Genomic DNA, 13,292 nt, shown 5'->3' on the forward strand with positions numbered 1-13,292 from the left:
CTATTATTAGAAAGTAGATAACTTATTGAGGTTTAGGATTTAAACCATCCCTTTCCGAAACTTACTGCTACACAAGGATTACAAGGTTAAAGGAAATCAGAGGGTCGTCAGAGAGCTGGACCCTGTAACTAAGCAAGGACAGCACTGTTGGCTGAATTATGAAGAAAAGGCTGGTGGTCACCATCAGTGTTTAGGGATCTGGTGGGAGACATTGCTCCTAGAATTTAAAAAAGAGGTTTTTATACAAAACTGTTCTGCTTAATAGCTGCTAAATTCGATGTGCGATAAGAATGCAGCGTTAGGATGTAAACAAGCACATCAACTGGGAGTAGTGGTGCTGTCCACGACGGCCAGGCCTGGCAGCACATGCAATCCCAGGTCTTCTGGGGGCGGAGGCACAAGGAGTGCAAGTCCAGGTCAGCCTGGGATACAAAGTGAGTTGTGCTGAAAAGTAAAACAGGACTGTAACATAGCTCAGTAGAAAAAGTGTCCTAGTATTTAAAATTAAACCAAAATTTTTTTTAAAAAACCAATTCAACATGGGAAGTGTATGTTAGGGATTTCCCAATATTATTTAACTATAAAATGTCCAGAAAGATGCAGGCAGTGACAGAAGGTAAACTGCATACATTTATGAAATTGCCTATAATTGATCCCTCAAGCGGTTGGAACACAGTGAGACAATGACTTAATCCATCACAGAAGGAATAAGGACCACATGACAAAAGCAGGACTGATGGAGACTCTCAGGAACACCACTCATCCTACAGGAAACAGCAGCAACGCTGTTTCATTACTCTTCTTAAGATACTACTGCTTAATGCTCTGTAATTTCACAGCCTATGAAGGAAATGAAAAGCAACATTTTGAAACACCCTGGCCTGGTCTATTTCCAGCCTAGCACTTTTAATTCAAGGGCTGCTTTATGAACTTTACTTTCTTCTGGTACAGAAAAACTTTCACTGAGCCCAAAGTTCACATCCAAGGAGTCCCAGCTGGACCTGCTGACAGCATGTCCCTCCATGACGGTCCACAGCAATCATGTCTTGCAGAACCAGCAGACAGTGATTTGGTTTCTCAAGCGCTGCAGACAGAACTCTGTCCTTACAGGACAGGGTGTGAATACATCCATGTTCTCCTAAATGTGAGAGCCTCTGGTCTCACTAATTTTGCACAACTCCTTGCTATGATCATGGTGCATCCACTCTACCTGCTAGTCTGGACACTGCTCAGTCATGGGGAGAGAAAACACCTAAGTCCAGGGGGAGGGAGGTCCGTCTTCAGGGTGCTGGCTGCAACTCCAACACCACTGTAGACGAATGTGAAGACAACAGACTTGTCTTACTGAACTCTAACAACATGCTCTGCGGAGTCCCATGCTCTGCGGAGTCCCATGCTCTGCGGAGTCCCATGCTCTGCGGAGTCCCATGCTCTGCAGAGTCCCATGTTTTGCAGATTCCCATTGGCTGTTGTGCTGGGGCAGTGAGGGCTTGGAGAGGACTACATCTCTTTACTAGTTGTTAAATCCACCCTGGGTTAACCTATCTGCCCTTAACCCTTACTTTATGACAAGCTCCTGCCATCAGGATGTGGAGACATTTCGTTAAGACCACACAGGAACAGAGAAGGGACACAGGAAGTTGGGGACAGCTCACCTGCTTTAAATGGGAATGTGACCCCATCTCCAGAGCTATCGGTAGAGCCTGAATTAGCATCTCCTCCTTCCCCCTCGGAAGCACTCTCAGCACCATTGCGCACAGGCTCTGCTTCTTCTCCATTTTCTTCCTCAGCTTTCGCTCTTTTCAGGGTAGAGGGGTCTCTCTCAAACTGAAACCCTTGGCTCATCTTCTCTTGCTCAGGTTCAAGGACACTATCAACTGAAAGCTCTTCTTCTGCTTTAGGCTAGAGGACAAGTAAAGATGGGATTCACATTACAATGTAAATTTGTACAGTGTACACAACAGACACAGGAAAACACGCCACTCAAGATGACAGTGTCTGCACTCAGCACAGGGCACGAGAACAAGTTTGAAATCACCTTCCTGCCTGCCACATGGCACAGACAGTTCAGCCAGTTACTGAAATTCGCTCACCTGTGACTTCTGGAATCTCAATGTAGCCAAGGTTAGCCTGAAAGAACTGCCCCGTCTTTCAGAGTTTCTTTGTGTGTAGTGTCGGCTGCCCACCGTGTAGACCAGGCTGGAACTCAAGGCTCCATCTGCCTCTATTCATTAGGACTAAAGGCATGAACTCCACACTGAGTTAAGAACTGCTATTTCTGGAAAGAAGATGGCCAAGAAGTAGTCTGCTCAGAAACCCAAGCTCCTGCTCTTCTTGCCACGGCTGGTCACAGAGCGAGAGACGCTAGAGGTCAGAGACTCCTGCAGGCCTCTAGCTTTGAAACCATTTTGGGGAATTAAAAAATTAAAAGTCTTAGGATGATAATCATGACATTCTACTTTACAAGGAGGCCCAGGTTAGTTAACAATCTATTTACTTGTCTGAACCCATGACCCTGTATGGAGAACACACACACATCATTTACAGAAAACTACTCACACCACTGTCTCTCGAGGGAGTCTAGTTTATAGGCCAAGAAACACGAATTCACCTCTTAGCTTATTTCAATCAAAAGTCTTGGTGTTGGCACCAACAAGTGGAACTAAACACATCAAATGCCTTCGTGTGCGTCTGGGTTCTCTGTGAATGAAGTGTGTCTGGTGAAGGGGGCACTCTGAAGAGAAGTCTACCCAACCAGCACCCGGAAGACACTGATGGGACCTGAGCACCTTCAGAGCAGATGAGCCTGTGTGCTGCTGTAATGGAGCACTGCTATACACAGCCTTGGGCCAAAGCCTGTCCTGTACATGAGACGCTTTACCTTATAAGATTATGACATAATTTTGTTAATCTCAAACATGTCTTTTTTAAGATGTAAGTATGGGGGTTGGGGATTTAGCTTAGCGGTAGAGCGCTTGCCTAGAAAACGCAAGGCCCAGGGTTGGGGATTTAGCTCAGTGGTAGAGCACTTGCCTAGGAAGCGCAAGGACCTGGGTTCGATCCCCAGCTCCAAAAAAAAAAAAAAAAGGAAACGTTCGGTCCCCAGCTCTGAAAAAAAAAAAATGTAAGTATGGAAAAATACTAGTAATGTGTTCCTACAATACATAACAAGGAAAGACACAAACTTTAAAGTCTTATGAGTCGATACAGATGATCTAAAACATCTACATCTATATGACCCTAGTGTGTGCATATGCGTACACACAAACACACATATATAAGCTAGCACACACACAAACACACATACCCAAGCTAGCACACACACAAACACACATACCCAAGCTAGCACACACACAAACACATACACAAGCTATCAAAAAAGAAAAAAAGTTAACCGCTATAGGGCTAACAGTTGGAAGAACTTGTTCAAAGCATGCTTTGACGACATAGCAGACCTTGTGAAGCTTTGAGTTCAATCCCAAGCCCCATATCAAAGGAAGATGGAAAAAACCCTAATATTTAATAATAATAATAATAATAATACTAATAAAAAACCATCACTCATGCCAGTAATTCCAGCACTAGGGAGGAGGAGGGAGCAGAAGGGTAGAAGTTCAAGTCTGAGCTAGACAGATGGGTCACAGGGAAACTGCTTCTATACAAGCTTGAGGGCCAGTGCTCGGATCCTTGGCAGCAGAGAAAAAGCTGACACAGCAGACAGGGAGGAGTTCAGGGAGCACAGGTGCCTACTGCAAAACCTGATTGGACTTTGATCCCTCGATGACAAGGTAGAAGAAAAAAGAACCACATCCTACAGGATAGCTTCGTATGTGCATACAACACGCACATGCACACACACACACACACACACACACACACACACACACACACACACACACACACACACTTCAAGGTTATCCTAGGCTACATAGCAAATTTCCTAAAATCAGTAGCAAATAACCACGCATAGCTACTTGAGGACTAGCCTGAGATACATGAGACAGTCTCTCAAATTTAAAAAAAAAGCAAGCAACATAATCCTTCAAGTGCAGACATCAAATTCCAAGAAAACAGCCAAGAATTATATATAGATATTAAAGCGAAGTAGGCCACTTTCAACTTTAGAAAAAAGAAGACTGGGTAAAGCTGACGAGGGCGGGCCTCAGTCTCCTGCACCCAGCACTCCAGGATGCTCTGGTAAACTGACAAGGATGGAGGTTTGGTGTTCTGTTCAGTGCGGATGATGGAGGAGAGTTGTTCTAGACTTCAATCTCCATGGCCACAGAGTTCAGCAGGCAGGACTAAGGACACCCAGAAAAGCAAAAGCCCCTGCAATACCAGAGAGCTAAACACATCACAGTTCTTCAAATTCTCACTTCAGAACTTGCAAAATGTGTCAGTAAAAGCCATTTCCTAAAACCAGTATCAGGGAAACAACAGGGAAGGAAAGGAAAGGTGACACTTAGAAATTCGATTGTAACCAAAAAAGAAACACAAGGCTGCATGTGGGGAAGAGTAGCCACAATGCAGCCGAACAATCACTGAGGAGAGACACAGAATGCCACAGGGCTCGACCCAATAGAAACTCAACAAAGTGAGTTCACCAAGTCAATGAACAGTGTTAACTGTTTATTAAAATCTGATGGAGCAGGGCTGAAGTGACACAGCTTTAATCCGATCTCTGTGCACTCAAAGCCATACAAAGTCTACATAGAGAATTCTAGGGCAGCCAGGATTACAAAGTGAAGCCTTCTCTAAGAAACGGGGAGGAAAAAAAATAAACCAGACAAAAGAATAACACTATGGGCTGGGCAGAGGTGGTGCACCCTCTTAATCCTACTACTTAGGCAAAGGCAAGAAGATCTCTATGAGTTCGAGGCCAACCTGGTTTACAGAGTGAGTTCTAGTGGGTGGAGGGTGGGGTAGAAGGGAGGAACCACCTTTATTATGACCATCTGCAGGGCAGATGAGTCAGCAATGAACAACTTGGGCTGCTCCTCCAGAGGACCAGATTCAATTCCCAGCACCCTCAGGGCAGCTCACAGATGTCTGCAACTTCAGTTGTACAGGTTCTAGCATCCTCACAGACACGCATGTAGGCAAAACACCAATGGACATAAAAGAATCATATAAAAAACTTAAGAAGAATGCCATTATAACAATGTCACTAATATTCACAACACTACTATTAATACTGCCCACCAATCACAGAAAAGTCAGAATGAAGTAGGTGTCCACTTATAGATGGAAAGGACTGAGCTCACGCGCTCTCGCTCTCTCGCGTGCTCTCTTGCGCTCGCTCTCTCTCCCTCCCCCACCCCCCCTCTCTGGTTTTTCAAGACAGGGATTCTCTGTGTAGCTCTGGCTGTCCTGGAACTAGCTCTATAGATCAGGCTGGCTCAAACACAGAGACGCACCAGCCTAGCCTCTGCCTTCTAAGTGTTGGGATTAAAGGAACACACCACTAGAAATGGGCCCAAATTACATTATTTTTAAAGACTGAGAAAATAAAGTAAGAAAGGGTGGGACCAATAGTTGAAATTAAGGCAAAAGTATCTAGTATTCAATAAACTGTGCAAATTATCATTACTGTAGGAAAGGCACAGGACTATGAATTATGAATTAAGACTATATAAAAAAGAAAGTATTTTAAATATTATCATTTGTGTATATGTGTGCATATGTGCATGCAGGAGGGCATTTTCACGAGTGCAGTGCCCATAGAGGCCAGAAGAAGCCATCAGATCCTATAGAACTGAATTTATAGGTGGTTACGAACCACCCATTATGGGTGCTAGGGGCCTCATGTAGGTGTTGTGGAAGAGCAGCCCATTCCCTGACCCATGTAGTCCCTCCCTAGCCTCATTACTTCAGGTTTCATACAATGTGTGGCTACTTCAGTGTCACGACACTAAAACAGGTTTACAACAAATTCTGGCCCACAGCCTAGTTCTGGTTTATCAACTGCTTTCGTAAGTTATAAAAGTTAAGGATAACTTTTATCCTTGCAATAATTGAAAAACCAAAAGGTCTTTTTATATACAAATTCCAATTTTAGTGCCCACCAATAAGGCTACTGGAATACAGCACAGTTCACCCACTCACAGCCTGTGCGCCATGGTAGGTAGGCCTGAAGAGCTGTGAGTGTTACCACTGACCAAGAATTAACTATCCCAACAGGAAATGAACAGGTCTGGGGACCTCCACACTAAAGAAAGGCACAGGAATGATGGGTGGCCCACCAGTCAGTATTCAGTAACTCTTAGGAATGGGGTGAGAGCACAAAGGACAGAAAGGAAACTAAAGTGAATGAACCAAACCCAGCCGAGTCTCAGGAGGAATCATACCCGGCCTGTGTGCGACTCCCCCGCCTCCAGGAAGTATCTTATTCTCTGCAGGAACATCATTTTCTTGTCAAGCTTCAAGGTAGGCACCAACTACTTGCACCTCTCAAACTCAGTGCTAAATCTTATCCCTGAGAAGCACAATGAAGTCACACTGACACACCTCTTTAGCGGTTGCTAGGCAACTCACTGTGACATCAACAGAGCATCATGGAAGAAAAATAATGTGACAGAGGAAGCAACAAAGGATACTGTTGGCTGTGTGAACAAGATGCAAGCTTTTATTAGCTTTTATTAGCTGATCAGAAAGTTATTTAACAGCTGCCATAGGCAGCAAGTGGCTCAATAGATAATGTTTACCTTTGAAGGCTGATGGGGTGAGCTGCGTCCCCAGAGCCATGGCGTTAAGTGCAGGCACACAAACACAAATAAATAAAAGTCACCTCAGTGGACAGAGGCTGAGAATTTCTCTTCCCAGTTCAGGCCCACGCTGTAAACAACCCCTTTCCTTTACCAATTAAACAAGAAGAGCATGCCCAAGACAGTCTCTCCATTTTGATGTTGTCAAACCATTGAACTGTCTCTTCAGTAACACGTAGGGAAGTGGGAGCTGAAGGGGCTAGGTGCAGACAGTTGGTAAAGTGCATGACTAAATGCAGGCTGTAAAGAACTACTTGACTCCAGGTCCCCAGGGAAGGAAGGAGCCAGGCATTTCCCTAGAGTTCACCAACCAGTCCACCAGCTTATCTCAAGGGTTAGTAACGATGGTCTCAAAATTATGGTTGACAATGACAGAAGTCATACAACATTGACCTCCAGACTATGCACACCCAATGCATAGGCATGTACCTGGATACACACATCTACACTAATAGAGAAATATACATAACAGATAAAACAAAAAATAGAAACACACACACACACACACACACACACACACACACACACACACACAAAACACTAGGGAGCATTAACTCTACATTGACTAGAAGAGGTAATTCTGAAAGAGGACATCAGTTATTCAGGGAAATCAAACATCAAACAAGCAAATCCCATAGACATATTTTGTGCCTGACAGACCAAGATTGTTATCTTAAGGAAGGTGCCTCAGGAAGGGCTGTCACTCACCTCTGCCTCTGCTTCTAACACTTCATCTGGGGTTCGGGTCCGCTCTTTTGTTTTCTTCCACGTCTTTGGCGCAGTGGTAGCTGTTTGCACTGAAATACAAGACCAGTCCTGTTAGTTACCTCTGCAGTCAGTCCTGCTGGGGAGTACTAGGTCTCAAACATCTTTGCATGCTAGCACAGAAATCCACCTGCCGCCAGGAGCCGAATGAAAGCCATGTGAATGCTTACACTCAGCAGTCCAGCTACTGCCAGGAAGGTAAGTGTGCTAGACACAAACTCAGTTGTGCACCGGCAGCCTGGATACTCCAGTATGGCACGAGGCTGGCATGGGATTCAAAGGAGACACGGCATCCCTCATCTAAACATCCGGAATCTAAAGTTTTGTTTGGCTTGTGACTTTTGAAGTAAGATCTCAATATGAAGCACTGACCTGCCTGGAACTAACTCTATGTAGACTAGGTGGGTCTCGAACTCAGAGACCCTCCTGCCTCTGCCTCCCGAGCATGGGGACGCAAGGCTTATGGCACCACTGTCGGTCCCCAAATTCAGAGTTTAAAGCTCCTGTGACGACTGAGTCACATCTGCACATGCATTTCCAAACCTGACGCCTGAGGTTGGAAATGCTGTAGTTCCCAGCACATCTGAGCAGGACAACACAGACTGGCAAAGAGCAAAGTCTAGCCCTGGGTCTGGTCCTACTGGGCAACTGTGTGATCTTAACCAAGGGACACTTCTTAATCCCCTGCTGAGGCCAACTATGAGGTTTAAGAACAAGGTTAGCTAAGAGAAGATTCTGTTTAGGATCAGATTCTAAAAGCTCTCTGTAAGGTTTTCTAGGGCAGGTGGTTATGACCAACACCCACCTTCATTTAAGATCAGTACCAGTAGGCAAGTATGGTATTGGGGTAAAATGGACAAAAGTTAATTTTTACCATATATTTCTATTGGGTGAAAATTCTAAGGGGAAGATTGAGCTCAGAGGCCTTACTGTTGTTGTTGTTGTTGTTGTTGGTGGTGGTGGTGGTGGTGGTAGTGGTGATGCCAGGGACTAAAGCCAGAAACTCAGCCATAAAAGACTTAAAAATATCCAGACTTACAGATCTCCCAGAATTAGTCAATACATGGAAATGAAATCTATGGATATCTACAATTTAACTGCCACAGGGTAAGCAGGAAACATAGAGGGACACTACATCACAGAGGGCAGCCCGTGGGCCATCAGATAGGACCCGTGTCTGGACAGATAGACGGGCGGGAGCATCAAGGAAGGCCACTTAACAGAAACATAACCAGAGTATGCAAGTCCAGTGCAGAAGACTCTGTCAGCACACAAACTCTTTAGGGGACAGGAGAAGAAAGGGGCATTCAAACCTCTCAGAATGAATTCACCATCACAGAAATGCCGTAAGCACCATAGCTATGTGATGCCTCATCATTTACCTTTATCCTTTTCCCTTCAGGGACCACAGTTGGCAAGAAAACGTTAGGCCAACCAGCTATTATTCTGTCTTTGGTCTACGGGAGGGAAAGCATTTCTTCAATGGAGGCGGGCGGTGGCTGAAAGAACTCACATCCCTGTAAGAGATACACCTCAGGATGGAACCTCTTCTACCCTGACTGACTGACGGGTGGAGTAAATTTTGCATGAGCTGGGATGGGGGCAAAAAGGAGGCGAGAAGCAATCAGCTGTGATGGAAAAGTAGTTTGAAGAAGGAGACACAGACTGAGCCCAGGACAGGGTGAACTAGGGTGAGGGCGACTCTACAGTTGAACACCGTTGCCGGCTGTGGCCTGGTTGAGCCTCTGCAGCTCTGTAGAGAACTGATGCCCTGTGATTATTTATTCTCTGCAGCACTGCATCAGTGACTTACACCAGCAGCCTGAGAGGCATTGCTGACATTTCCAAGACAAAGTGGAACCCCTGTTCCACTCATCTTCTGAGATCACCGAGTAGGCAACAGAGAGTCGGCGTTCCTAATCCCAGGGGCAAAGAGGTCCCCAACAGCTGCCTATACGAGACACTTCCACAGGTGTACGTAATCAATAATGGAAAACAGCAAACACAAGCCGCGCAACATCATTTTATGCCTCTGCAAATTGTGACGTGGTCAAAGGAAAAGCACTCTCTCCTCTCCAGAGCTCTTTTCTTGAAGATGCATTCATGGACGTACAGGCAGAAAACTCAAGGGAACACAGGAATTGATCAAGGGATTCTCAGAAGCCTCTGTCTTCTCTGGAGGTTCTGAATAAGTCAGAGGCTGAATTAAAACAGGCACATTCCCACGTTTAACTCACATCCAGACATAGACTTCAGACTCTAAAATGGCGTCACACTGAACTGGTCAAAGGCGGTACAGTGCTCTCCGCTCCCTGGCACCTATGGACAGAGGGAGCGTGCTGTGTGCGGGTGCCTGGTGGTGGCTTTGGTTTATTTCTCCTCTTGGCTTGATTAGAGCCAGCTGCTACCGTTGCAGGAGTAACTGTCTTGGCCCAGTGTAGTGGGGCAGCACCTCTAGTCCCAGCATTCTGAAGGGATATCTGTGAGTGTAAGGCCAGCCTGTCTCCATAGTGATTTCTAGGCCATCAACCCTATACTGTAGTAAAAATCTCAAAGAGCAAAACAAAACAAAACTGAAAGAAAAGAAAAAAGTTAACTATTTTCATAAAACCTAGGGGATAACCATTGGGGTTAGAAACAAGGGCAAAAGCAAAAAATCCATGTATCTGCTGATTGTTATTAGACCTACGTATTACTCTTTCTCTGTTATTACCTTGAGACAAAGAATGGTGCAGCTGAGCCAGCCTGGACATCTCTGAACAGCTGAGGTAACTTTGATCTACCTGTCCTCCCCTTCACTGTTAATGACTTTCCCCAAAGCTGAGGCAGCTAAAATAGTAAGAACAACGGTACAATGGTGTCTCTCCTACAGATCCAGTCACCAGTAATTAAAAGCCTGGTATATCCTCATCCTAAGGAGCTAAGAGGTTGAAATCAAGTTTTGTTTTAAATTAGGAATATTAGCTTCAGAAAGGTGAATTGTGGCTTTCAGCTTTCAGAACAAGTCAGGCAGTTTTCATTTGATATGACCAAATCCTAGAACAAAATGATTTGAAGGAGGAGAGAGTTATTTTGGTTCATATTTAGTTTTTTTTTTTAAATCTATTTTCACTTAAATGTGTAAGTGTTTTGCCTGCGTGTATGCCTAGTTTCTGTGGAGGCCTAAAGCGGGCACCAGAGCCCATGAAACTCAAGTTAAAAAAAGACTGTTAGCCAGCATGTAGGTGCTGGTCTGGGCTTCATGGGAGAGAGGGTGGTGAGCAAGGGGCTCCTATTACCCAGCACAGCCTCACAAGTGCTCAGGCCAGTACTGGCTGCCTTCCCTCCCCACCCCCATCATGGCCCCCTGCTTACTGGCGAGTGCACACAGGGCAGATGCTGTCAGGGTTCCTCGAAGGAAATCCCACCAGCATGCCTTCCTAGTCTTTAGGCACTTCTCGGGCAAACAAAGCTCAGGATATCCAGCAACGCCAGCCCACTACCTGTCAACGGTACACAGATGCATCTTTAAAAAAAAATTATTTACTTATTATATATATATATGATTACACTGTAGCTGTCTTCAGACACACCAGAAGAGGACATTGGATCCCCATTACAGATGGTTGTGAGCCACCATGTGGTTGCTGAGATTTGAACTCAGGACCTCTGGAAGAGCAGTCAGTGCTCTTAACCGCTGAGCCGTCTCTCCAGCCCCCCCCCCATAGATACATCTTACAGCACCACATTCCACTTGCAGCGCTCCCAGTGCATGGGCATCTTACATGCAAAGGCTGCTCGGTTAAACTCAAAGTCTATTGAGACTCAGTGTAAACTCTCAGCTGGGAATCCCCCCACCGCCAACAGAAACAAGCTCCACCCTTCCGAGCCACAGAGGCATGCCAGACACCGGCAGGTAGCTCTCTACCTAGCACCTGAAGCAGACACTGGCATGGTGTGTGGGAAACCCCAGGTAAGGCAGCAGTCAGAGCCATGGGGCACTAGACGTATTCAAACAACTTCAACTCTTACTGTCTTGAACTTGGTCAAGTGAGTCGGGCAAACCATTACATGCCCCGTGGCCCCTTTCCTGTTGTCTCAGTATAAAGTATGTGGCTTCTTGCTCAGCTTCCTCCCGCTCCACTCTGAAACAGGCTCTCGCTATGCAGCTTCAGTTGGCTTTGAACGAACTCTCCGTGTAGATCAGGCTGGCCCCAAGCTCTCAGAAACACACCTGCCTCTGTATTCAAAGTATGGAGAAGCCAGCTCTGGCTGTCTTTGTGAGGATGCAGTCTCTGAGCTCCCTAGGTCCTGTGTCCTGCTTTGCCTTTGCTCTCCATTCTCACTCTAAACTTATCCAAGGAAGGTCAGCTACGCTGCCTGGAAACTTCCTCTAGGAGACTGAACTACCCCAGCATCTCAGGGCTCGTGCAAAAGAGAAAAACCATTTCGAAGCAACACCTTTCCTCATTTCTCATCCTTATCAGGAGAGCTCGGCGGCCAGCCTTCACTGTGTGCACAGAGAATGTCTGTGCCCTGGCTCCCTGCCATGATACTGAAGCAGCAGCCCTCTCTGAGCATTGCTTGAAGCATTCTGCAGCTTTTCCAAACTTGTCCAAATTCTACTTCCAGATGTGCGGGAACCAATCAGGAGGATACTCCACCAACAACTTCACCTCACAGCACAACTTCCGAGTTCTTGGACTGTCTGTGACAAAAGTTCTAAGCAAGACAGCTTAAGTGCCAGTGTGTGGACTAGGGCAGATCAGAAGATGGCCACCAGGAGCACCTGAGACAGCTGGCTCTTCCCTTTGTCCCTGTTCACTGCCCCTGCTCTCAGCTGTCAGACAGGGCTCCCTTTGTTAGTGTCCCAGTAGGAATCTGTTCACAGATTCCAGCAGGGAGCCCCACCGACCTCCGAGGTGACTCTCACACAGCCAAGTGCACCATGAATCCTGACTCACATATCAGAAGGCACCGTAGACATGAGCCCTTGCAAGACAGGCAAGGGGAGAGAGGAGAACATAAAGGACGGACAAAGCTAAAAGCCATCTTATCCTGAAATACCCAGACATTTTGATGTTTAAAAATAAACTATGTACATATTTTGTGTTTAAGTTACAGACTGGTTATTTTTATGTGGACTTTAAACAAGGAACTAATCATTGCAATAGTCTTTTTGTGGAAACTCTTACTAATCCAACTACTGAAATCCCTACATATTCACTTCACTAAATGTTGTCTACAGTTAATGTAAAGTTCATGTTAGCATGCTGCTGGTGCAGGAGTAATTTTTCAAAGTCATAGAGACATAACTGAACTTTAAAATTTAAAACATAAAACCACAATTGAAATGTAAAATATAATAAATAGTGAAAACCCATAAAAGCTAATGGTACACAACGGAGAAACCTGAGTCACTAAGAGCATTAAGAAGCAGTGCACAGCTCTGGTGAAGGCACTTGCCCCAGCAAGGTGAGCAGAAGGCTGCACAGGTGAGCAGCAGGACTGTTGTTTACGGAGGAACCCTGTCTCTAGGTCTGGTGGGGCTCGGCCCTCAGCGGAGGAACCCTGTTTCTAGGTATGGTGTGGCTCGGCCCTCAGCGCACATCTTTAATCCCAAACAATGATGGAAAAGTTAGTTTGTAGAAGGAAGCAGCCATGTTTGAAAGTGATGTCTAATTGAGCGCCAAAATGACGAATCAGAGAACGATTTGACAGAATAGGATATGCCCAACTCTCCTGAGAAGAGTGAGAGGAAATGGAAGCTACCTGAGGAGCAGT

At 45.6% G+C, this 13,292-nt stretch overlaps 1 protein-coding gene across 15 annotated transcripts in view; it reads right to left on the reverse strand.

The window, feature by feature from the left end:
* Eif4g3 (eukaryotic translation initiation factor 4 gamma 3) overlaps positions 1–13,292 on the reverse strand; it is a 218,424-nt gene that overhangs the window by 51,492 nt on the left and 153,640 nt on the right. For all 15 annotated transcript variants that reach the window (XM_032895707.1, XM_032895774.1, XM_032895728.1 and 12 more), the window contains 2 exons: positions 7,473–7,561; positions 1,656–1,902 (listed from right to left, as the gene is read on the reverse strand). In XM_032895707.1, the coding sequence (XP_032751598.1) occupies positions 1,656–1,902; positions 7,473–7,561 (336 nt within the window). The remainder of the gene's footprint in view (positions 1–1,655; positions 1,903–7,472; positions 7,562–13,292) is intronic.

Source organism: Rattus rattus, chromosome 1 (assembly GCF_011064425.1).
Source record: "Rattus rattus isolate New Zealand chromosome 1, Rrattus_CSIRO_v1, whole genome shotgun sequence".
Classification (NCBI taxonomy): Eukaryota; Metazoa; Chordata; class Mammalia; order Rodentia; family Muridae; genus Rattus; species Rattus rattus.